This window comes from Oncorhynchus kisutch, linkage group LG14, assembly GCF_002021735.2.
Source record: "Oncorhynchus kisutch isolate 150728-3 linkage group LG14, Okis_V2, whole genome shotgun sequence".
NCBI lineage: Eukaryota > Metazoa > Chordata > Actinopteri > Salmoniformes > Salmonidae > Oncorhynchus > Oncorhynchus kisutch.
In genome coordinates, this window is record NC_034187.2 from 9,015,419 (window position 1) to 9,042,664 (window position 27,246).

General features: G+C 45.2%; 1 protein-coding gene across 1 annotated transcript in view; it reads left to right on the forward strand.

The window, feature by feature from the left end:
* LOC109878620 (neurexin-3a-like) overlaps window positions 1-27,246 on the forward strand; it is a 665,512-nt gene that overhangs the window by 257,359 nt on the left and 380,907 nt on the right. Inside the window, exons 16-17 of the mRNA XM_031787765.1 lie at window positions 1,050-1,223; window positions 11,670-11,789. Coding sequence (XP_031643625.1) covers window positions 1,050-1,223; window positions 11,670-11,789 — 294 coding nt within the window. The remainder of the gene's footprint in view (window positions 1-1,049; window positions 1,224-11,669; window positions 11,790-27,246) is intronic.

Below are 27,246 nucleotides of genomic sequence, written 5' to 3' on the forward strand. Positions count from 1 at the left end.
CAGGTAGACTATATATAACAGAGGTAGTTTATTGACCTGACAGGTAGACTATATAACAGAGGTAGTTTATTGACCTGACAGGTAGAGTATATAACAGAGGTAGTTTATTGACTTGACAGGTAGACTATATATAACAGAGGTAGTTTATTGACCTGACAGGTAGACTATATAACAGAGGTAGTTTATTGACCTGACAGGTAGACTATATAACAGAGGGAGTTTATTGACCTGACAGGTAGACTATATAACAGAGGTAGTTTATTGACCTGACAGGTAGAGTATATAACAGAGGTAGTTTATTGACTTGACAGGTAGACTATATATAACAGAGGTAGTTTATTGACCTGACAGGTAGACTATATAACAGAGGTAGTTTATTGACCTGACAGGTAGACTATATAACAGAGGGAGTTTATTGACCTGACAGGTAGACTATATAACAGAGGTAGTTTATTGACCTGACAGGTAGACTATATAACAGAGGTGGTTCAGTGACCTGACAGGTTGACTATATAACAGAGGTGGTTCAGTGACCTGACAGGTAGACTATATATAACAGAGGTAGTTTATTGACCTGACAGGTAGACTATATAACAGAGGTGGTTCAGTGACCTGACAGGTAGACTATATAACAGAGGTAGTTTATTGACCTGACAGGTAGACTATATAACAGAGGGAGTTTATTGACCTGACAGGTAGACTATATAACAGAGGTGGTTCAGTGACCTGACAGGTAGACTATATTACAAAGGTAGTTTATTGACCTGACAGGTAGAGGTTGATTGTGACTAACCTTGCCTGAGACCTGAATATCCAGGTCCTAGAGCAATGGACTTAGTGGACTATTCTGGTTTTGAGTTACACACGTTCACTTGGGTTGGTTATGATGAATTCTTAGAGTATTTTAAATTGTATTTATTTCTATCACATTTATTTTTAGATACAGGACTATAAAACATTTATTTGCCCACCAGAACAGTCAAATAAAGTACTTAGTGATGAAGCTAGACTGTCAGTACATGTCGGTGTCCGTGTCCTCCTCCCTCCAGGTGATCTGTTTATCGCTGGGCTGGGCCCTGGTATGTACGGTAGCCTGCCCAAGCTGGTGGCATCCAGGGACGGTTTCCAGGGCTGCCTGGCCTCAGTGGACCTCAACGGCCGCCTCCCTGACCTCCTCCAGGACGCGCTGTTCCGCAGTGGGCAGATCGAGCGCGGATGCGAAGGTACGCCCTCCCTCAAAACCATGTCCGACTCAGACTTCAGCTCAAACTCAAACTACAAGGACAGTTCAGGCAGCCCATTCTTTCTCCTTTTCTCCAACAGTACCTTCACCTCCCTCGTTCCTTACCCTCCCCCGTCCATCCTACTAACCCTTCTGGTCATCTCACTCACCATCCTATGGGACTCCCAATCACAGCCGGTTGTGATACAGCCTGGAGTCGTACCAGGATCTGTAGTGACACTTCTAGCACTTAGATGCAGTGCCTTAGATAGTATTTATTCATCCTAAATTATAAAGTAAGGAGTTGGGACATCTGATCTATGGTGAGGGACAACTTCAACCTTGAGCTCCAATCCCATGGTTTTGGCTAGATGGAGTACAGCTATGGTCAGAACTGATTTAACGCAGCAGGTTAGGAGAATTAACGCAGCAGGTTAGGAGAATTAACGCAGCAGGTTAGGAGAATTAGCGCAGCAGGATAGGAGAATTAACGCAGCAGGTTAGGAGAATTAACGCAGCAGGTTAGGAGAATTAACGCAGCAGGTTAGGAGAATTAACGCAGCAGGTTAGGAGAATTAGGTTAAGGTTAGGAAAGGAGTTACGGTTTGGGTTAACTAAAATGCTACAGTTGTCCCCGATGTGACACAAACATGCAACTTTTGGTCCGTAGCTGTACTCCAACTAGCCACAACCCAGACCCAGCTCTTATCAGCCACATTGGTCGCACGTTTATGATGTCATTTCAGCACAGCACAAAGCAGCGCTACAGTATCAAAACTATTGGTGTTTTAGGAGCTCATCATTATTCATAATTACAGTCATGTTTCAGAACAACATAAAATACATCTTTAAAACATCTGGGCAGCTGGCACAGGAGTGTTTCTGTAGGTACATCACAGGGAGCTACCAGTATACTAAACATGTTATTGTATGGGCATATACTATAATTGTTATGAGTTTGAATTAGTATTTTGTTCTGTACAATAAGTACTTATCATAAATACAATTAGCTATATGTTGATATAACATAGTATATGCCCCACATAATAGAAATAGAACCACAGCTATTCTTACCAAGCAACAATACAACTACATCTTTTTTATTTAACTAGGCAAGTCAATTATTAAGGACAAATTCTTATTTACAATGACAGCCTACCAGGAGAACAGTGGGTTTGAAATGGCCTTGTTCAGAAAAACAGATTAAAAAAAAAACTTTCTCAGCTCGGGGATTCAATCCAGCAACCTTTGAGGTTACTGCCCCAACTCTCTAACCACGGCTACCTGCTGGTTACTGTCCCCAACTCTCTAACCGCGGCAACCTGCTGGTTACTGTCCCCAACTCTCTAACCGCGGCAACCTGCTGGTTACTGTCCCCAACTCTCTAACCGAGGCTACCTGCTGGTTACTGTCCCCAACTCTCTAACCACGGCTACCTGCTGGTTACTGTCCCCAACTCTCTAACCACGGCTACCTGCTGGTTACTGCCCCAACTCTCTAACGACGGCTACCTGCTGGTTACTGCCCCAACTCTCTAACCACGGCTACCTGCTGGTTACTGGCCCAACGCTCTCTAACCACGGCTACCTGCTGGTTACTGTCCCCAACTCTCTAACCACGGCTACCTGCTGGTTACTGTCCCAACTCTCTAACCACGGCTGCCTGCTGGTTACTGTCCCAACTCTCTAACCACGGCTACCTGCTGGTTACTGGCCCAACTCTCTAACCACGGCTACCTGCTGGTTACTGGCCCAACACTATAACCATGGCTACCTGCTGGTTACTGTCCCAACTCTCTAACCACGGCTACCTGCTGGTTACTGCCCCAACTCTCTAACCACGGCTACCTGCTGCCCCGACTATTGAGAATAAGAATTGTACCATCTATATGTGGAGACATATGAAAGCTCCAGTCAGAAACGATACAAGAGCTTGTACGCGTTGTGTACGCAAAACTAAATGTCCGTAGGTTTCCGTTAGTTTTGTGTCTATCTCAAATATTCCGTGTACATCAGTTAAGTGAGACGACGGCCTGTTGAAATATTTTTACACTATAGCATCAAATATCATTCCAATTAACAATTATTGCTCCAACACTCTTGGCTCTTCACCTTGATCGTTTAAAAAAATAAATAACGTTGTTTGTTAATATAGTTTTTGCTCAGTTTTCATTGATCATTATTTCTTGCACGTGAATCAATTTGTTTCATGTTTTACCCGGAGCATGTTGTTTCTTTGTTCTGCTTTCAATGTCAACATCTCCGTTGTGAAATTATTGTTTATTTTTTGTTTTCTTATTTGGTAATTACCATATCCGAGAGCCACACAATGGTGCAATATAAACCTAATATACCTTGACATTATGACTATTGTGGAGTATATATCTATCTATATCTATCTTCCCCCTCATTACAGATTACAGTGTAAACACCATGATGTATGTGTGACATGTCAGTTGTACCACATTCATATCATTTCTTTTTTTTTTTGTCATTTTGTTTGTCTGTGAGTGGTTATGAGAATGTGTGTTCACATTTATTTATTTTTGCTCAAATATTTGCCATTGTATGAATTGAACTGTCCAGACTAATGTTCGTTGAGCACACAGTGGGACAACAGACAGAGTAGCGTAATCACAGTGATGACAATATTTACGAATTTACAGTCCAGGTTTCAAGTTGAAAAAAAAACAGACAGCATTAATGGTCCCAAAGTACTTAGTAGTAGCAACCTATAGGCTACAAGGTCAAAACACCAAAACAGACTCACACAGTTTAATCCAATAACTGAGAGCTGAAGCAACAGCACATTGTCTATACGCAATCAACAACTCCCACAACTATCAGAATGGATTATGCCAGACAATGTGCAGGAACTATACAGGTAATGCAACAAATGACTTACAGTAGGTGCGCACTCTCCAGAACACCCAACATGGGAGTATTTGTGGCTGTGGTAACCAGTGATGACCCCTAATGACCTGTAACTTTGCTGACTGTTGTAATTTAATGTAAAAGTCCACTGTTTGATCCCAAATTTAAAACTGCATGACAACATTATATTTCAACTGTCATGTTGATTTGTGATTGGTTGTGAATAGAGTAGGCTAGTGTGACCATGCTATTCGCACCAATTGTATTTATCTCAGCGCTAAGGCGCCTAATTAAAGATGGCTATTCAGCTGTTCAGATGAGAGCTCGCATTTGTATGTTTGCGATAGTGCTTCTTTACACTCACGCTTTAACAGGTAAATAAGTTGCTTATTTTCCCCCACAAAAAAAACACGGATTAGTTTGTAACTTTACTACCTTAACTCACCAGTTTGAGGGACTTCATGTTGGTTGTCACTAGTTACCACAACCAGAGTCATATTTATAGTTAAAGATGATTTATATTTCTACAATTTCTCTTCTTAACATAGCAAGTGTAAAAGAAACGGCTGAAACTAGATCCCCCGTTCAACCAATTCAGTAAATGTGGAGGACGAGTTTTGCCTTGTTAACGTCCAAAACCGGAATTTGCTTCACAGGCTCTCTTTCCGTTTCCCGGTAGTTTGGGACTCGGCAGAGGCTACCTTAACCACACTGCTAACCTTATGCCTGAACCTCACCTTAAAAGAAAACCAAAACGCTAAATTATTTGTTTTCCTGAATTATATAGTCAATTTAGACTTTGTGGCTGTGGTAACTAGTCAATAGGGAACAGGTCTACTTGGCATAGATTAGTGTAATCGAGGAAAACCCTCACTAGATGGCGGCGATGCCTCAGTTCATAGGTGGATGGAAGCGTTGGGGGACTGAGCTGCAGGCCCGGAGGAAACACTAGGTCTCTAATAAAACAATGTTATGTGTTTTCACTGTCTATCCTTGTGTCTGACGTCATTCTTGAATCATCTTGTGTCGTTTGTCCTCATCCCTTCATGATAAAACATATTCATACTAACCTTTGTGTTCTCATCATTCTTGAGCAGAAATTGTCCCATTATGCTTTGGGTAGACTAATACATAAAAATAAATAAAAAAATGTAAATAAATACCTAATTAAGATTGATTGAATACATTCCAATTCATATGCAGGTTTCAATGCAGATGTCTGTATGTTATTTCTTGTTGAATTTCCACTTAAATATGACTGTTTTTAACAAAGTGGTTCTGAATCATGTGTAATGACTGAACAGGTTAACATGTAGCTAAACCGATTGTCCAGAGCCCATGCTAATCCATTTGTTGAAGTAACGCATATACAGTGTGTCTCCATAGGTTCATCATCTCCCATTCATATCCATTTTCATCCTTTTCGCTGTACTGTCCCCATCTATTTCATCTGTCCCTTATTTTTGGTTGTCATGGTAGCATAGCCCTGACCCCTGACCCCTTCCTTAGAGAAGTTAAGGGGCATGTCCCTGCTAGTAAAGGGCTGGCTTTATTAACCCGACAATCATTGGCCACGTACTAACCTTGTTTTATCGTTTTTCACTTTCTGTTCTTCTTCTCTAACAAAGTCCGTTTCACCAAAGCTGACCTACAAGGTAGAAGGTTCAAATTCCATTCTGAGCTTGTAATGTTATGTGTCACCACTCACTAGAAAAATAAAAATACCTTGGCTTAAAGGTACCTTAAGCAAGATGACATCATCGTACAGAGTGGGGTGACTTCCTGCTTACAGAAAACAACAACTGAATTTTGTCCTCGAGGTAGGGCACAAACCGAGCAAATCCAATAGCAATCTTGGCTGATTTAAACTCTGATAGTGTTGGCGGTAAATCAGGAAGTCTTCAAGCTATGTTTGATGATGTCACCTTTAAGCACAATAGACAGCGAACATCGCCAGGCATTGAAATATTTTTTTTTGCAGCTGGCTATGTGCTTGTTATAAAATGGTTCACTTCGTGAGAATGGTAGGTAGGGGCTGCAAGTCCTACAGCGTACCCTGGCTTTGCCTCGCCGGGAGGCCTGCAGGCAGGCAGGCAGGCGGGCAGGCGGGCAGAGGCAGGTGGGCAGAGGCAGGTAGGAGGTAGGGAGGCAGACAGCCGGGCAGGGAGGCAGGCAGGAGGTAGGGAGGCAGACAGGCAGGCAGGCAGGCAGGAGGGCAGGCGGGCAGGCGGGCAGGGAGGCAGGCAGGAGGTAGGGAGGCAGACAGCCGGGCAGGGAGGCAGGCAGGAGGTAGGGAGGCAGACAGCCGGGCAGGGAGGCAGGCAGGAGGTAGGGAGGCAGACAGCCGGGCAGGGAGGCAGGCAGGCAGGCAGGCAGGCGGGCAGAGGCAGGTGGGCAGAGGCAGGTAGGAGGTAGGGAGGCAGACAGCCGGGCAGGGAGGCAGGCAGGAGGTAGGGAGGCAGACAGCCGGGCAGGCAGGCAGGCAGGAGGGCAGGCGGGCAGGGAGGCAGGCAGGAGGTAGGGAGGCAGACAGCCGGGCAGGGAGGCAGGCAGGAGGTAGGGAGGCAGACAGCCGGGCAGGGAGGCAGGCAGGAGGTAGGGAGGCAGACAGCCAGGCAGTGAGGCAGGCAGGCAGGCAGGCAGGAGGGCAGGCGGGCAGGGAGGCAGGCAGGAGGTAGGGAGGCAGACAGCCGGGCAGGGAGGCAGGCAGGAGGTAGGGAGGCAGACAGCCGGGCAGGCAGGCAGGCAGGAGGTAGGGAGGCAGACAGCCGGGCAGGCAGGCAGGCAGGAGGGCGGGCGGGCGGGCAGGCGGGCAGAGGCAGGTAGGAGGTAGGGAGGCAGACAGCCGGGCAGGGAGGCAGGCAGGAGACAGGCAGGGAAGAAGACTGGCAGGCGGGCAGGCAGGTGTGCAGGGAAGGAGACAGACTAATGATTGTGATGGAAAGCTTTTGCATGAATAAACATTAGCCACCTGTATGATGACAGAGCATTCAGAAAGTATTCAGAACCCTTGATTTAAAAAATACATGTTCAGCAATCTACGCACAATACCCTATAATGACAAAACGATTTTTAGAAATGTTTGCAAATGTATTAAAAATAAAAAACAGAAATACCTTCTTTATATAAGTTTGGAATGAGACTCTAAATTGAGCTCAGGTGTATCCTGTTTCCATTGATCATCCTTGAGATGTTTCTACAACTTCATTGGAGTCCACCTGTGGTGTTCAATTGATTGGACATGATTTCGAAAGGCACACACCTGTCTATATATGGTCCCACAGTTGACAGTGCATGACAGAGCAAAAACCAAGCCATGAGGTCGAAGGAATTGTCCGTAGAGCTCTGAGACAGGATTGTGCCGAGGCACAGATCTGGGGAAGGGTACCAAAACATTTATGTAACATTGAAGGTCCCTAAGAACAAAGTTACCTCCATGATTCGTAAACGGAAGAAGTTTGGAACCACCAAGACTCTTCCTAGTGTTTGCCGCCCAGCCAAACTGAGCAATTGGGGGAGAAGGGCCTTGGTTTCGGAGATGACCAAGAACCCAATGGTCACTCTGACATTGCTCTAGAGTTCCTCTGTGGGGATGGGAGAACCTTACAGAAGGGCAACCATCTCTGTAGTATTCCACCAATCAGGCCTTTTTGGTAGAGTGGAGAGATTAAAGCCACTCCTCAGTAAAAGGCACATGACAGCCAGCTTGGAGTTTGCCAAAAGGCACGCAAAGACTCTCAGACCATGAGAAACAATAATCTCTGGTCTGATGAAACCAAGATTTAACTCTTTGGCCTGAATGCCAAGCTTCACATCTGGAGGAAACCTGGCATCCCTACGGTGAAGCATGGTGGTGGCAGCATCATGCTGTGGGGATATTTTTCTGCGGCAAGGACTGGGAGAATAGTCATGATTGAGGCAAAGATGAACCGAGCAAAGTACAGAGAGATCCCTGATGAAAACCTGATCCAGAGGGCTCAGGACCTCAGACTGGGGAGAAGGTTCACCTTCCAACAGGATAACGACCCTAAGAAGACAGCCAAGAGAATGCAGGAGTGGCTTCAGGACAAGTCTCTGAATTTCCTTGAGTGGCCCAGCCAGAGCCCGGACTTGAACCTGATCGAACATCTCTGGAGAGACCTGAAAATAGCTGTGCAGCGAATCTCCCCATCCAACCTGACAGAGCTTGAGAGGATCTGCAGAGAAGAATTGGAGAAACTCCCCAAATACAGGTATGCCAAGCTTGTAGCGTCATTCCCAAGAAGACTCAAGGTTGTAATCACTGCAAAAGGTGCTTCAACAAAGTCCTGAGTAAATTGTCTGAAAACGTACTTATTTTATATTTAATACATTTGCAAACATTTCTAAAAAACTGTTTTTGCTTTGTCATTATAGGGTATTGTGTGTAGATTGATGAGGGGAAAAAACGATTTGATTGATTTTAGAATAAGGCTGTAACGTAACAACATGTGGAAAAAGTCAAAGGGTCTGAATACTCCGAAAACACTCTGTCTGCAGATCTCGTTTTTCGGTATCGGGCCGTGTATGTCTTGGCAGAGTTGCTGAGGAATCTGCTAAGTCTTGCACATTGGGTCGACACACACACACACACACACACACACACACACATCCTGAAAGGCACACACACACATACATATATACACACGACCCCCCCCCCCCTTCAAATGCTTTTAGGCCTGGAGTGTGGAAGCCCCCCTGATAGGCCAGTGTGATTAGTACGCTAATTAAAATGACGGTCGACCTAAGTTAAATGTGAGATTCCAACAGTTTGACAGACAGTTTCATTAGAATGCGAGAGCAGCCTGCCATCGGCGCTGGAGACTGATGGATGGTGATCTAGAGAAGTCATGGCTCTCATGTCCATATCCAAAGTCCACTCCGTGGCGATTTAAGACTTATTTATTTTAGATATAAAGATTCCCACCCAGATGAAGAAAGAGATATCTACTGATTTAGCTGAGTGGGAATGTGTTCAGGAAGATGAATACAGTAGCACATTCTACAGAGAACACACACACACACGCGCGGTAGATGAATGTCAGTCTGGCTATATGAGCACATTCAGCAGAACAGGCACACACACACACACACACAAACACACACACGTGCTAGATGAATGTCAGCCTGGCTATATGAGCACATTCAGCAGAACAGGCACACACACACACACACACACACACGGTAGATGAATGTCAGTCTGGCTATATGAGCACATTCAGCAGAACAGGCACACACACACACACACACACACACACACACAGTAGATGAATGTCAGTCTGGCTAGATGAGCACATTCAGCAGAGCTCTATCTCTTCCAACAACATTGACGTCTTCTTCACTCTTCTTCGCTTGCAGGTTGTATTATAGTAATGACATTACGGATGTATTTCAGGTTACTTTGGCACCTGTAGAAGAAGAAACAAACATGAAGTGAATCATTTTATCTTGCATAAATCTACTTTTTTTCCCCACATGGTTTTCCATTTCTGGTGGGAATATTGTCCCGCTATTTTACTGGATTGGGTTGTTGCACTGCTGCACAGTAGAGACTACAGTAGAGACTACAGTAGAGACTACAGTAGAGACTACAGTAGAGACTACACTTCCTCTTGGAAACGTGGGATGAGTCTGGGTGGTGTTGAGTCTCAAGTCCTCATTTGGTCTACGTTTCCTTCCACACAGATGTATCCTCCGATATTCCCTCACTTACTCCCTTTTCACAGAACTGGAAAGGGACTGACACAGTTGTCTCGGTTCTGTGAATGGGGAGTGGACGAGGACCGAGGAGTAAGGGAACATCTTTTCTGGAATGAAACACAGCCCTGGACTGAACTGGACACCACCACAACCAACATTTATATAACAAAAGCACATATCCTATGTGCACCACTTTGCTATAAAATGTTTTGTCTCGTGATCCTCCTTCTGTTGCACTGGGTCATCTTCTCCAGTGTCTCTGTATGTAGACTGGTCTAGGATAGAGCAGGGGGTTGGGGGAAGGGAGGATGGGAGAGCTTACACCCGGGTCACACTTCATATTAACTTGTGGTGGTTCTAAAACTGTGTGTTCACATGGGGCTGACATGAACGGACATAACGGAACTACCATGTGTAGGTACATCCAGTATGTATGCATTGGATAAGGTTATGGTTTGACAAACATATTTGTCTATTGCAAAATAAACTCTCAATAACATCACAATCTTTACAACAACAAAAAAGTGTTATAATCATTGTAACTTCTATTGAACAACATGGACCAACACTGTAGACTGTGTAGAAGAAATACTTATCATGTTATTACTCAGTTATAACCATGTTATTACTCAGTTATAACCATGTAAATACAGTTATAGAGACACTCAATATGACAGTACGTGACCCTAGTCTAGTTAGTTTGTCTGACTCCACCAGTTGTCTCTCATCAACCAGCCATGTTGTAAACACATCCAGCACCCTGTTCAATGTCTGCACACACTAAACGTCTTACTAAAATCTACTTGGAGGGAATGCTGTGTGTCTTTCAGTTTGGTGTACTTCTACAGTACAATAACACCTCTGTAATTCATGTAATGTACTAACCTGACTAATGCATGGCCCACTGACGTGCTCTGACACCTCTGCATGGCACCTGTTGGAGGAGCTGTTGGGGAGCGAGCGCTCAGACCTATACCCTGGTACCACATGGCTCTGCCACTTGTACCCTGGTATCACATGACTCTGCTCTGCCACCTGTACCCTGGTACCACATGGCTCTGCCACCTGTACCCTGGTACCACATGGCTCTGCCACCTGTACCCTGGTACCACATGGATCTGCTCTGCCACCTGTACCCTGGTACCACATGGCTCTGCTCTGCCACCTGTACCCTGGTACCACATGCCTCTGCTCTGCCACCTGTACCCTGATACCACATGGCTCTGCTCTGCCACCTGCACCCTGGTACCACATGGCTCTGCTCTGCCACCTGTACCCTGGTACCACATGGCTCTGCTCTGCCACCTGTACCCTGGTACCACATGCCTCTGCTCTGCCACCTGTACCCTGGTACCACATGGCTCTGCTCTGCCACCTGTACCCTGGTACCACATGGCTCTGCTCTGCCACCTGTACCCTGGTACCACATGCCTCTGCTCTGCCACCTGTACCCTGGTACCACATGGCTCTGCTCTGCCACCTGTACCCTGGTACCACATGGCTCTGCTCTGCCACCTGTACCCTGGTACCACATGACTCTGCTCTGCCACCTGTACCCTGATAACACATGGCTCTGCTCTGCCACCTGTACCCTGGTACCACATGGCTCTGCCACCTGTACCCTGGTACCACATGGCTCTGCCACCTGTACCCTGGTACCACATGGCTCTGCTCTGCCACCTGTACCCTGGTACCACATGGCTCTGCCACCTGTACTTTGGTACCACATGGCTCTGCTCTGCCACCTGTACCCTGGTACCACATGCCTCTGCTCTGCCACCTGTACCCTGGTACCACATGCCTCTGCTCTGCCACCTGTACCCTGGTACCACATGCCTCTGCTCTGCCACCTACAGGTCCTAGCACCACCTGTCAGGAGGACTCATGTACCAACATGGGCGTCTGTATCCAGCAGTGGGAGAACTACACCTGTGACTGCTCCATGACCTCCTTCACCGGCACGCGGTGCAATGATCGTGAGTACTGTTTATTGTCTATCTATACACACAAAAAGTGCACAGAAACACGCACATGCGCGCACACACACATGCGCACACACACACACACACACAGACAAAGATGCACACACTTTGAAGACCCCTCTGAAGACGTCTAAAGGTAATCGCTGTTTGTTTCCTTTCTGAGGTGTTTTAATAGATGTTACAGCCACTAGGGGCCGCTAGAGACATTCCTTCATATTCTGACTGAAAGGGCTCATTTCAATTAAGTCCACATTGTAGTATTTACACAGTAATCCAAATGATTTAATGGAAACTATTCCTAACCTAGATGGCCTCTGCATCAGGTGACCTATCAGGTGACCATCAGCTGACCTTTCACCTGACCCTATAAAACATCCAATGTGATTTAATCCAGCCTTAAATCTCCTTAGATAATAGCACACTATAGATTACTCTAAAACTTGGATACTTTAGCTTTATCGAGTTCCTGTAACATCAAGTAGTTTACATTTTCATTGACCTGCTTGAAAACATCAGTTTATCCGTTAAACACCAGAGGTATCGGCAATAGAAGAACATGCAATGATTATTTAATGTAATATAGTACAGCGTCAGAGGCCATCGTAGGCTGTGAGTGTTATTAAGTATAATATATTGTTTGTGATTAGTCTGAGTATATCTTAGATAATGGTCCCATTTCATTGCACCGTTTACACTGCATCCTGTGCATATGACCAATAAACTGTGATGTAATTTGATTTAATCATATAGGCTTGAAAAGTGTGTTTAGGTAGAAGGTCAGGTTGACGTAACATTGACCGAGTCAACGACTCTCACTCTGATGTGTCTGTGAGTCTCTGTAATGAACAACTGACTCTAGTGCCAGGAGGTTGAATTGTGTCTTTAAAAAGAGGTGGGAACAAACCAACTTTCCCTGCCATATCACCAGGCGTTATCATCGCCAGCTATGTGGTGAGAAACGTCTCGGATCCCAAGGCAAAAACCTTGTGCTATCCTAGGGCTCAGGTACAGGGCATTACTAGGCTGCTTCCTACCGTTTTACGCCAGAACACTGGGGCTGTCGCTGTTGTTGTCCATGTGGGATCAAATGTCATTAGGATGCTTGGAATGTATGAAACAGGATTTTAAAGTGATTGGAACTCTGAAAGACTCCAACAAGCGTCCAATTATTTCAGGCCCAGTACCGTCACTGAATCGTAGCATGGATCGATTCAGTAGGCTGCTGGGACTACACGACTGGCTACGAGTCTACTGTTAGAGTTTTTTGTGGGTAACTTCGACACCTTTTGGAAACAGAAGATGCTCTACAGAGAGAATGGGGTCCCTCCAAATTATCTTGGTGCCTGGACACTGTCGTCACATTTCAAGTTTGTGCTGAGAGATTGATTTATTAACACTCCAAGTCCTGTTCATGTAATCCCAACCATAAATGATCAGCATTGTCATCATACTGCAGGCCCGCAACAGATAACCCTCATTGACTCTTGTTTTAACCCACTTCCCCAATCCAGGTATAGGCCGAATGTATCAGTTTTAGACAATCTTGCATCTATACCAATTCAAACCGATCCCATGGTATTTTCAAAAAGGGGTTACCTACTGAACAGCCCAGCTTGTATTTTGAGACTCCATCTGACCTGAAATTCCCCAGCTGCGATCTGGGATTTGTTCATGTCAAATGTCAGATGTATTAGATTGCAATATTTGCTTCTCAATCCAACATGGACATTCTGGTCATTTCTGACATTTGGTTGAATAATTCTGTGCTTGACAGTGATGAGTCACTGTCCTGTTTTAATGTTTGCTGATTAGACAGAATCTCTTGCTACCTCTGTCCCTAAGCAGTTTGATTATCTCGTTCTAAATGTGGACCGTGGTCATAATAACCAGCTGACACTAGTAGGAGTGTATCTAATTATGGTCAGTTTGAACTATTAATTATGGTCAATTTTAATATTGAGGACGCCAGTGTTAGAGCAAATATATTTCAGCGTATCTGAGGTAAACCTGTCTCAGCTAATAACTGAGCTTACATGGCCGAACCCTAAATATCCATCAAAATCCACTTGATTTATCTTATTTTATACTAATCATGCCCCCTTCAAAACTCTGAGAGTTAAAGATAGATTGAATGCCTGGTTAACTTCTGAATTATCAGAAGCCATTGCAGTGTTGTCTGTGTCAGGGGTAAATCTAAGCCTTGTGTCATCACTAAGATGAACTTACAAACCTTAGTAAACAAGGTGTTTTTACAGGCTCTTTATTTTAGTGACCATGATTGTATCACAACTATCCCTGAAACTGATTTAGTTTAAATGTTTTATTGTAAATGTCTTCAACACTATTGTAGATAATCATGCCCCCTTCAAAACTCTGAGAGTTAAAGATAGATTGAATGCCTGGTTAACTTCTGAATTATCAGAAGTCATTTGTATGAGAAATGTTGCCTCGGGTCAAGGCCAGAAACACAGGATTAGGCCCGGATTGGCAAGATTTTAGGCAACTGAGGAATCAATGTGTAAGACTAGGCTAAATCTCATGTAACCACTTTCTGATTGGAAGGGGAATCCGTCTAAATTCTGGAAAACTGTCAAATTCTTGAAGGGTTGTACTTCCTCCTCTCTGCCCCAACAAATTAATTCAGACTCTGGACCCATTACGGACAAAAATGTCATCATTGATGCATTTAATGGTATTTTTCTTTCTTTTTAAAAGATTTGGGAATTTTGCAGTTTTTACATTTTTGCAATACACAGAATAATAAGTAATTGATGCCTTACTATAGATACCAAGAAATCCACAGGGGTTTAGCAACTGGAGCTGGGTATTATCAAATGTGCTGCCCCCCCCCCCCCATTGCTGCCTCAGTAACCCATATCTTAAATCTAACAATGTTATCAGGGAATATTCGTAAAGTATGGAAAACAGCTTATGTGCTGCCATTCCATAAGAGTGGGGATAGTAGTGATCGTGATAATTATAGTCCCATCTCTGGGCTTCTATGTCTAGCTAAGAGTCTCCTATCTTTAGTAAATAAGCAACTTTGCTCTTTTTTATATTATCATGGTATTTTGAATACAAATCAATCTGGGTTTAGGCCATGACACAGCACCCACATTAGTTTTTAATGATATTGTCCATTTTTTTTCTTTTTACCTTTATTTAACTAGGCAAGTCAGTTAAGAACAAATTCTTATTTTCAATGACGGCCTAGGAACAGTGGGTTAACTGCCTGTTCAGGGGCAGAACGACAGATTTGTACCTTGTCAGCTCGGGGGTTTGAACTTGCAACCTTCCGGTTACTAATCCAACTCTCTAACCACTAGGCTACCCTGCCGCCCCAATGCTTTAGACACTAAAATGAATCCTGCTGCCTTGTTTGTGGACCTGTGAAATTCATTTGATACTGTTGATCATGGTATTTTTGTGAACAAGTTGTTCTTGTTTTGCCTGGGTCAAACACCTCCTCGTGGTTTCATGATTATCTTAGTAACAGAACTTAGGCCTTTGTGATTGATGGGGTCAGCATTTAAGAAGTACATAAAGGTGTTCCGCAGGTGTCCATACTAGGAACCGTTCTCTTCACTATTTACATAAACTCTATTGCTCAATCTGTTAGTCTCTAGTCAGCAGGAAGCAGATGGTGTATCTCTCTAGTCAGCAGGAAGCAGATGTTGTCTCTCTCTAGTCAGCAGGAAGCAGATGTTGTCTCTCTCTAGTCAGCAGGAAGCAGATGTTGTCTCTCTCTAGTCAGCAGGAAACAGATGTTGTCTCTCTCTAGTCTGTAGGAAACAGATGTTGTATCTCTCTAGTCAGCAGGAAGCAGATGTTGTCTCTCTCTAGTCAGCAGGAAGCAGATGTTGTCTCTCTCTAGTCAGCAGGAAGCAGATGTTGTCTCTCTCTAGTCAGCAGGAAGCAGATGCTGTCTCTCTCTAGTCAGCAGGAAACAGATGTTGTCTCTCTCTAGTCAGCAGGAAGCAGATGTTGTCTCTCTCTAGTTAGCAGGAAGCAGATGTTGTCTCTCTCTAGTCAGCAGGAAGCAGATGTTGTCTCTCTCTAGTCAGCAGGAAGCAGATGTTGTCTCTCTCTAGTCAGCAGGAAACAGATGTTGTCTCTCTCTAGTCAGCAGGAAGCAGATGTTGTCTCTCTCTAGTTAGCAGGAAGCAGATGTTGTCTCTCTCTAGTCAGCAGGAAGCAGATGTTGTCTCTCTCTAGTCAGCAGGAAGCATATCCAGTCAACCTTTCTACCTGTTCTTGATTACAGTGTTATTAATTATCAAAGTGCAGCTGCCACGACTCTTAAACTCCTGTATGCCGTTTATCATAGCGCCCTTCGTTTTATCACAGGATACACAGTCGAAAAATAGAGAAACACACCTTCACCGTGGCAATTTCCAGGACGAGACGTTCCCACGGTCCTGGGGTCTCCTGGGGTCACTGATAGAGGTGTGTGATGGATGATTAAAACTTGAAATTATGAAATTAATTTTACTGTGTGATTTCAATTGTCGTGTTGGGTTTGTTTCAAGAGCTGCACATTTTTGACATGTCTTATTCCATCGCTTTCTGGTTGATGTACTTTTAAAGTGAATCTCATTCAACTATTACAATGCACCTGCAACAAAGATAGCTCAGATGTGCGAGTGCCCTTTGAATTTTAAAGTGACTGGACTGAAATTGAATGTTGGATTGACAGGTTATCAGGCACATCCCTGTTGTCCGGTCACACCATTCAAGTTTAGTGGATTAGATTAGAATCTGGGTTTGCTGACAGAGGCTTCAGACCGCTGGCAGATGATTGAGACCGCTGACAGATGATTGAGACAGCTGACAGAGGATTCAGACCGCTGACAGAGGATTCAGACCGCTGACAGAGGATTCAGACCGCTGACAGAGGATTCAGACCGCTGACAGAGGATTCAGACCGCTGACAGAGGATTCAGACCGCTGACAGAGGATTCAGACCGCTGACAGAGGATGTTTTATAATGAAGGATGTGTTTGTTTTAATTGACTGTGTTGTTCATCTTAATGTGTATATTGGCTATATTTATGTTGAACTATTCTGTTGTATGAGCTTGTTTTTGTATTGTGCAGGGCTGATTTGTAAAAGAGACTTTAGTCTCAGTATGACTTCCCTGTTTCTCTCTCTCCCTCTCCCTCTCCCTCTCCCTCTCCCTCTCCCTCTCCCTCTCAACGTCAGTCCTATTAACATTGTCGGCAGTAAGGCAGAGACATGGTTATAGGTGATTGGCCCTTCTCTTTGGTTCTGCAGTGTACGCCAGCCAAGTTAACCTTCTTGTGATTTAAGAGTGACAGGTGGAATTGTGCTCCGTTGTCGTCTCCCCCCCCCCCCGCTTCCGTCTGTCCTCCCCCTTTCTGTCCCTTTCTCTCTCCCTGTTGTATTTCCACCAGTGGAGCCGCTGAATCCAGAGCACGTTATTGGAGATATGGAGTGACTTAATTTAAATAACACAAGGAGAGTAATGTGTGTTTCAGGTCTGTCAATATATCTGTCTTTCCCTGCGCCGTCCGCTCTATTGGATAAGGTGGGAAATTACCGAGAATGGCAGGAAGACAACTGCTGTTGGGCCCACACACACACGCGAAAACACACACACACGAAAACACACACACGAAAACACACACACATTCTCAGTTGCACAACATATAAATAGTAAAAGGTAACAGAGGCCATTCTGTGGGTCTGGATCAATAGCGTGATTATTGACAGGCAGATCTACTGAATGTTGACCTCTATATGAATTGAGTGTGTAGTAGTGATTTTAGAGCATCGTGTGTGTGTGTGCATGTGTGTGTGTGCCTGTATCTGCGTGTGCGTATGCCAGTGTGTGTGTGTCTGCATGTGTGTGTGTGTGTGTGTGTGTGTTTGGCTGATCCATTGATCTGAAGATCTATGACAGTGACTAATGGAGTCTAGTGACCCAATTAATTCTTATTTCTTTTCTAGTTCTAGGACTCAAAATGGTCCCAATAATTTTTGTAATTGCGCCACCACAGTATATCACCACCAGGTGGCAGTAGAGTATCTTCCCTTCTGATGGAGAACTTGGAAACAGAACCAGAGAATTCCAGCTGGAGAGAAATTAAACTAACTCTCCTCTCCTCCCTCCTACAGGCTTATGCCTATATTAGTAATTCTGCCTGAAATCCACTAGATCAACTGACACGTTTTTCCACATTGGGACTTTTTTTTTTTTCTTAGCCTAGAACAATGGGCTTTCTCTTATTGTCACGCCCTGATCTGTTTCACCTGCCCTTGTGATTGTCTCCACCCCCTCCAGGTGTCGCTGATCTTCCCCAGTGTATTTATCCCTGTGTTTCCTGTCTCTCTGTGCCAGTTCGTCTTGTATGTTTCCAAGTCAACCAGCTGTTTTCCCGTTCTCCGCTTTTTGGATTCTCCTTTTTCTAGTCCTCCTGGTTTTTGAAGCTTGCCTGTTTTCTGAACTCTGTACCCGCCTGCCTGACCATTCTGCCTGCCTTGACCACGAGCATGTCTGCCACTCTGTACCTCCTGGACTCTGAACTCGTTTTGACCTTTTTGGCTGTCCACGACCATTCTCTTGCTACCCCTCTGTCTATCTAAGGTCTTCGAAAGCCAAGTCAACAAACAGGTCACTGACCACCTCGAATCCCACCGTACCTTCTCCGCTGTGCAATCTGGTTTCTGAGCCGGTCACAGGTACACCTCAGCCACGCTCAAGGTACTAAACGATATCATAACCGCCATCGATAAAAGACAGTACTGTGCAGCTGTCTTCATCGACCTTGCCAAGGCTTTCGACTCTGTCAATTACCATATTCTTATCGGCAGACTCAGTAGCCTCGGTTTTTCGGATGACTGCCTTGCCTGGTTCACCAATTACTTTGCAGACAGAGTTCAGTGTGTCAAATCGGAGGGCATGCTGTCCGGTCCTCTGGCAGTCTCTATGGTGGTGCCACAGGGTTCAATTCTCGGGCCGACTCTTTTATCTGTATATATCAATGATGTTGCTCTTGCTGCGGGCGATTCCCTGATCCACCTCTACGCAGACGACACCATTCTATATACTTCCGGCCCGTCCATGGACACTGTGCTATCTAACCTCCAAACGAGCTTCAATGCCATACAACACTCCTTCCGTGGCCTCCAACTGCTCTTAAACGCTAGTAAAACCAAATGCATGCTTTTCAACCGTTCACTGCCTGCACCCGCACGCCTGACCAGCATCACCACCCTGGATGGTTCCGACCTTGAATATGTGGACATCTATAAGTACCTAGGTGTCTGGCTAGACTGTAAACTCTCCTTCCAGACTCATATCAAACATCTCCAATCGAAAATCAAATCAAGAGTCGGCTTTCTATTCCGCAACAAAGCGTCCTTCACACACGCCGCCAAACTTACCCTAGTAAAACTGACTATCCTACCGATACTCGACTTCGGCGATGTCATCTACAAAATTGCTTCCAACACTCTACTCAGCAAACTGGATGCAGTTTATCACAGTGCCATCCATTTTGTCACTAAAGCACCTTATACCACCCACCACTGCGACTTGTATGCTCTAGTCGGCTGGCCCTCGCTACATATTCGTCGCCAGACCCACTGGCTCCAGGTCATCTACAAGTCCATGCTAGGTAAAGCTCCGCCTTATCTCAGTTCACTGGTCACGATGGCAACACCCATCCGTAGCACGCGCTCCAGCAGGTGTATCTCACTGATCATCCCTAAAGCCAACACCTCATTTGGCCGCCTTTTGTTCCAGTTCTCTGCTGCCTGTGACTGGAACGAATTGCAAAAATCGCTGAAGTTGGAGAATTTTATCTCCCTCACCAGCTTCAAACATCTGCTATCTGAGCAGTTAACCGATCGCTGCAGCTGTACATAGTCTATCGGTAAATAGCCCACCCATTTTTACCTACCTCATCCCCATACTGTTTTTATTTATTTACTTTTCTGCTCTTTTGCACACCAATATCTCTACCTATACATGACCATCTGATCATTTATCACTCCAGTGTTAAATCTGCAAAATTGTAATTATTCGCCTACCTCCTCATGCCTTTTGCACACAATATATATAGACTCCCCTTTTTTTCTACTGTGTTATTGACTTGTTAATTGTTTACTCCATGTGTAACTCTGTGTTGTCTGTTCACACTGCTATGCTTTATCTTGGCCAGGTCGCAGTTGCAAATGAGAACTTGTTCTCAACTAGCCTACCTGGTTAAATAAAAAATAAACATTGTAAGACTCCGACCATCTGTCTCCTGTGTCTGCATCTGGGTCTCACCTTGTGCCTTGATACATATATTTTATAGATTTAATTCATATATGTTGTATTCATAATGCACCTGTATAGGCAGCTGTACTTTGTCAGAAATATGACATCTTAGTTTATGTTGCATGAGCCATTTCTTATTTGTGTACACTGAGGGGAATGCAATATAACATTGACATTTTCTTCTGGATAGATTCATACTTTATCTATAGCCATTTTGCAATCTCATACGGTTTTCTTTACCTGGTAGTAAAACTCTCATACTGTAGAAACTCGCTTCACGTTGTCTTTATTACATCAGAGGTGTGGCTGTAACAGCGAATCAGACACAGAGACCTGGAGGATGGAAGGAGGTGTGACTGTAACAGCGAATCAGACATAGAGACCTGGAGGATGGAAGGAGGTGTGAATGTAACAGCGAATCAGACACAGAGACCTGGAGGATGGAAGGAGGTGTGGCTGTAACAGCTAATCAGATACAGAGACCTGGAGGATGGAAGGAGGTGTGGCTGTAACAGATAATCAGACAGAGACCTGGAGGATGGAAGGAGGTGTGGCTGTAACAGATAATCAGACAGAGACCTGGAGGATGGAAGGAGGTGTGGCTGTAACAGCGAATCAGACACAGAGACCTGAAGGATGGAAGGAGGTGTGGCTGTAACAGCGAATCAGACACAGAGACCTGGAGGATGGAAGGAGATGTGGCTGTAACAGCGAATCAGAGACCTGGAGGATGGAAGGAGATGTGGCTGTAACAGCGAATCAGACAGACCTGGAGGATGGAAGGAGATGTGGCTGTAACAGCGAATCAGAGACCTGGAGGATGGAAGGAGATGTGGCTGTAACAGCGAATCAGACACAGAGACCTGGAGGATGGAAGGAGGTGTGGCTGTAACAGCGAATCAGAGACCTGGAGGATGGAAAGAGATGTGGCTGTAACATCGAATCAGACACAGAGACCTGGAGGATGGAAGGAGGTGTGACTGTAACAGCGAATCAGACACAGAGACCTAAAGGATGGAAGGAGGTGTGGCTGTAACAGCGAATCAGACACAGAGACCTGGAGGATGGAAGGAGGTGTGGCTGTAACAGCTAATCAGACACAGAGACCTGGAGGATGGAAGGAGATGTGGCTGTAACAGCGAATCAGACACAGAGACCTGGAGGATGGAAGGAGATGTGGCTGTAACAGCGAATCAGACACAGAGACCTGGAGGATGGAAGGAGATGTGGCTGTAACAGCGAATCAGACACAGAGACCTGGAGGATGGAAGGAGGTGTGGCTGTAACAGCGAATCAGACACAGAGACCTGGAGGATGGAAGGAGGTGTGGCTGTAACAGATAAACAGACAGAGACCTGGAGGATGGAAGGAGGTGTGGCTGTAACAGCTAATCAGACACAGAGACCTGGAGGATGGAAGGAGATGTGACTATAACAGATAATCAGACACAGTTTCCTGGAGGATGGAAGTGGTTTGTGCTCAAACAACTGTAGCAGAGTTGCTGCCAGCTACTGCATAGGTTAGGTTGCCATGGGAAATATGTCATTGGAGGCTGCTGAGGGGAGGACGGCTCATAATAATGGCTGGAACAACTATTGGCTCCAGCCATTAGCACGAGACCGTCATCTCCAATTAAGTTTGCCACCAACCTCCTGTGAAATAAGTAAGGTACAATACTGACTTTGATTTTAAAATCATGAATATTCTTGAGGGAGGGTGTCATATGCCATGGATAGGTGGTTGACCTATATTCTGTGAAGTAGCTGTACGCTGAGTGTACTATTTCCATGACAGACAATGACCAGGTGAATCCAGGTGAAAGCTATGCTACCTTATTGATGTCACTTGTTAAATCCACTTCAATCAGTGTAGATGAAGGGGAGGAGACGGGTTAATGAAGGAGTTTTAAGCCTTGGGACAATTGAGACATGGGCAAGACCAAATATTGAAGTGCCTTTGACCCGGGGTATGGTAGTAGGTAACAGGTGCACCTGTTTGTGTCAACAACTGCAATGCTGCAGTTCATTTTTTTCTACGCTCAACAGTTTCCCGTGTGTATCAAGAATGCTCCATCACCCAAAGGACATCCAGCCAACTTAACACAACTTAACACAACTGTCTGAAGCATTGGAGTCAACATGGGCCAGTCCATACCCTGACGAATTGAGGTTGTTTTGAGGGGAACGTGGGTGAAACTCAATATTAGGAAGGTGTACATAATGTTTAGTAAACTCGGTGTATACCTTATAAGAGTGAACATTCCAGGATTATTTAGTAGGTTGGTTTCTCCATTGGCTTAATGCTGTGGTTCATCCTTCTATTGTAGTGGTGGTAATCTAAGAGGCGTGAGGCTTTAGTCCGGGGGCCATTTTATCCACGCTACTTTGCTTGGATCCAGAGGTTTCTGGGTTAGAACAATGACATGTATAGACCATGGATGACTGACAAGGGGCTGTATTGACTGCACCGGCGTCCTGGAACTTCTATGGAAATGCATGTATTAATGTCAACGTCTGTTTTGGACATGTTTATTCAATTGCAGACATCTTAATGAATACTTTTTAATTATATTACATCAAATTATATAAAAATACATTTTAAAACATTTTTTTTTTAAATACAAAAAATGTAGTAATAATGTTACTGTCTCCACTAGAAGAAGAAGAAGAAACGTACGTAATTTAAATCCTGTAGATGGGGAGTGTCAATATGGCCGACCGGTGGCTTCGAAGCCTCTCTTTGGATAATACATTTCATCATCACCCCAGGGTTTATATACGTCACTGGGTTACACACGCACACACCCACACACATTTTATTTGTAAAATTCAGAATACACACGGTTTATTTAGATGACTCCTAGCCAAGGCCTCAGGCCTGTTGTTATTGTACTAGCTAGCCAAGGCCTCAGGCCTGTTGTTATTGTACTAGCTAGCCAAGGCCTCAGGCCTGTTGTTATTGTACTAGCTAGCCAAGGCCTCAGGCCTGTTGTTATTGTACTAGCTAGCCAAGGCCTCAGGCCTGTTGTTATTGTACTAGCTAGCCAAGGCCTCAGGCCTGTTGTTATTGTACTAGCTAGCCAAGGCCTCAGGCCTGTTGTTATTGTACTAGCTAGCCAAGGCCTCAGGCCTGTTGTTATTGTACTAGCTAGCCAAGGCCTCAGGCCTGTTGTTATTGTACTAGCTAGCCAAGGCCTCAGGCCTGTTGTTATTGTACTAGCTAGCCAAGGCCTCAGGCCTGTTGTTATTGTACTAGCTAGCCAAGGCCTCAGGCCTGTTGTTATTGTACTAGCTAGCCAAGGCCTCAGGCCTGTTGTTATTGTACTAGCTAGCCAAGGCCTCAGGCCTGTTGTTATTGTACTAGCTAGCCAAGGCCTCAGGCCTGTTGTTATTGTACTAGCTAGCCAAGGCCTCAGGCCTGTTGTTATTGTACTAGCTAGCCAAGGCCTCAGGCCTGTTGTTATTGTACTAGCTAGCCAGCCAAGGCCTTTTAACTAGCAGGCCTAGCCTTGTTATTGTACTAGCTAGCCAAGGCCTCAGGCCTGTTGTTATTGTACTAGCTAGCCAAGGCCTCAGGCCTGTTGTTATTGTACTAGCTAGCCAAGGCCTCAGGCCTGTTGTTATTGTACTAGCTAGCCAAGGCCTCAGGCCTGTTGTTATTGTACTAGCTAGCCAAGGCCTCAGGCCTGTTGTTATTGTACTAGCTAGCCAAGGCCTCAGGCCTGTTGTTATTGTACTAGCTAGCCAAGGCCTCAGGCCTGTTGTTATTGTACTAGCTAGCCAAGGCCTCAGGCCTGTTGTTATTGTACTAGCTAGCCAAGGCCTCAGGCCTGTTGTTATTGTACTAGCTAGCCAAGGCCTCAGGCCTGTTGTTATTGTACTAGCTAGCCAAGGCCTCAGGCCTGTTGTTATTGTACTAGCTAGCCAAGGCCTCAGGCCTGTTGTTATTGTACTAGCTAGCCAAGGCCTCAGGCCTGTTGTTATTGTACTAGCTAGCCAAGGCCTCAGGCCTGTTGTTATTGTACTAGCTAGCCAAGGCCTCAGGCCTGTTGTTATTGTACTAGCTAGCCAAGGCCTCAGGCCTGTTGTTATTGTACTAGCTAGCCAAGGCCTCAGGCCTGTTGTTATTGTACTAGCTAGCCAAGGCCTCAGGCCTGTTGTTATTGTACTAGCTAGCCAAGGCCTCAGGCCTGTTGTTATTGTACTAGCTAGCCAAGGCCTCAGGCCTGTTGTTATTGTACTAGCTAGCCAAGGCCTCAGGCCTGTTGTTATTGTACTAGCTAGCCAAGGCCTCAGGCCTGTTGTTATTGTACTAGCTAGCCAAGGCCTCAGGCCTGTTGTTATTGTACTAGCTAGCCAAGGCCTCAGGCCTGTTGTTATTGTACTAGCTAGCCAAGGCCTCAGGCCTGTTGTTATTGTACTAGCTAGCCAAGGCCTCAGGCCTGTTGTTATTGTACTAGCTAGCCAAGGCCTCAGGCCTGTTGTTATTGTACTAGCTAGCCAAGGCCTCAGGCCTGTTGTTATTGTACTAGCTAGCCAAGGCCTCAGGCCTGTTGTTATTGTACTAGCTAGCCAAGGCCTCAGGCCTGTTGTTATTGTACTAGCTAGCCAAGGCCTCAGGCCTGTTGTTATTGTACTAGCTAGCCAAGGCCTCAGGCCTGTTGTTATTGTACTAGCTAGCCAAGGCCTCAGGCCTGTTGTTATTGTACTAGCTAGCCAAGGCCTCAGGCCTGTGTTATTGTACTAGCTAGCCAAGGCCTCAGGCCTGTTGTTATTGTACTAGCTAGCCAAGGCCTCAGGCCTGTTGTTATTGTACTAGCTAGCCAAGGCCTCAGGCCTGTTGTTATTGTACTAGCTAGCCAAGGCCTCAGGCCTGTTGTTATTGTACTAGCTAGCCAAGCTCAGGCTAGCCCAAGGCCTCAGGCCTGTTGTTATTGTACTAGTAGCCAAGGCCTCAGGCCTGTTGTTATTGTACTAGCTAGCCAAGGCCTCAGGCCTGTTGTTATTGTACTAGCTAGCCAAGGCCTCAGGCCTGTTGTTATTGTACTAGCTAGCCAAGGCCTCAGGCCTGTTGTTATTGTACTAGCTAGCCAAGGCCTCAGGCCTGTTGTTATTGTACTAGCTAGCCAAGGCCTCAGGCCTGTTGTTATTGTACTAGCTAGCCAAGGCCTCAGGCCTGTTGTTATTGTACTAGCTAGCCAAGGCCTCAGGCCTGTTGTTATTGTACTAGCTAGCCAAGGCCTCAGGCCTGTTGTTATTGTACTAGCTAGCCAAGGCCTCAGCCTGTTGTTATTGTACTAGCTAGCCAAGGCCTTCAGGCCTGTTGTTATTGTACTAGCTAGCCAAGGCCTCAGGCCTGTTGTTATTGTACTAGCTAGCCAAGGCCTCAGGCCTGTTGTTATTGTACTAGCTAGCCAAGGCCTCAGGCCTGTTGTTATTGTACTAGCTAGCCAAGGCCTCAGGCCTGTTGTTATTGTACTAGCTAGCCAAGGCCTCAGGCCTGTTGTTATTGTACTAGCTAGCCAAGGCCTCAGGACTGTTGTTATTGTACTAGCTAGCCAAGGCCTCAGGACTGTTGTTATTGTACTAGCTAGCCAAGGCCTCAGGCCTGTTGTTATTGTACTAGCTAGCCAAGGCCTCAGGCCTGTTGTTATTGTACTAGCTAGCCAAGGCCTCAGGCCTGTTGTTATTGTACTAGCTAGCCAAGGCCTCAGGCCTGTTGTTATTGTACTAGCTAGCCAAGGCCTCAGGCCTGTTGATAAGTCTCATTACTCAGTGAATGTCATTGAATAAGTAACTCATTTACCCCTGAGAAGTCACACTGGCGTAGTTAATAGATACACTTAGAAACCTGCATCAAACCACACACACACACCCACCACACACACTTACATGTAGGCACACACGTTGCATGCATATACACACACACACACACACACCACACACACATACAATTTGAATAGCATTAGTGTTCATCATTTAATTTCTTACTTTCTTTGAGTTTGATGAGAGTCCACGGAAGTTCAGGAAACAGGATGATGAATCGTGAACAAAGCACTCTCTGTGTGTGTGTGTCTACATGTAACACACAAACCCAGTATCCCTCCCCACCACTGTCCCCTACCCCCCCCCCCCCCTCCCCACCACAGAGGAATATAAATATCTGTGTGAGATCTTTAAGGTTAGGGCCCTCAGTAAGGTACTTTGAGTCGGACAGGCCTGGATGAGATCTTTAAGGTCAGGGCACTCCGTAAAGGCTCACAAAATCATTTTTGACCCAAGCCACCCCCTGTACCTGGACTGTGATTTACTCCCCTCTGGGCGCAGTTATAGGGCACCCCTCAACAGGAAAAACAGAACGAGACAATCATTTGTGCCAGGTGTGATATCCCTCCTGAATAGCTCGGGGAATGTTCCCATTGACTCCGTAAGGCCAGCAGGCTAGTCTCTTCTTCTTTTTTATTTCAGGTTTTATTTCTTACTATTTTTATTTGTATTGGTATGTAACTGTTCTGGAAGTTGTATTATCAATCTTGTTTCGTATTTAAACGCCACTTTAAATGTGTACATGACACTGCAACAAAATGTCCCCCATGGGGACAATAAAGTAAGTCCCCTACCACACACACACACACACACTGAGGACAGGACTGAAGCTGTTGAAACAAGCTGTCTGTTGTTGCAGTGTCTATTGACAGAGAGTTGCTGTCTGAGCAGATCTGAATGAATACAGCCATTTGGCTGAAGGATGGATGGACGGAGAAATGCAAGAGTTGAGAGATGGAGTGGTAGAGGAGATGGATCACTCGTTTGGCTTCATATCCATCTAGTAGCTTTCAGGTCCACTCGTTTGGCTTCATATCCATCTAGTAGCTTTCAGGTCCACTCGTTTGGCTTCATATCCATCTAGTAGCTTTCAGGTCCACTAGTTTGGCTTCATATCCATCTAGTAGATTTCAGGTCCACTCGTTTGGCTTCATATCCATCTAGTAGCTTTCAGGTCCACTCGTTTGGCTTCATATCCATCTAGTAGCTTTCAGGTCCACTAGTTTGGCTTCATATCCATCTAGTAGCTTTCAGGTCCACTCGTTTGGCTTCATATCCATCTAGTAGCTTTCAGGTCCACTCGTTTGGCTTCATATCCATCTAGTAGCTTTCAGGTCCA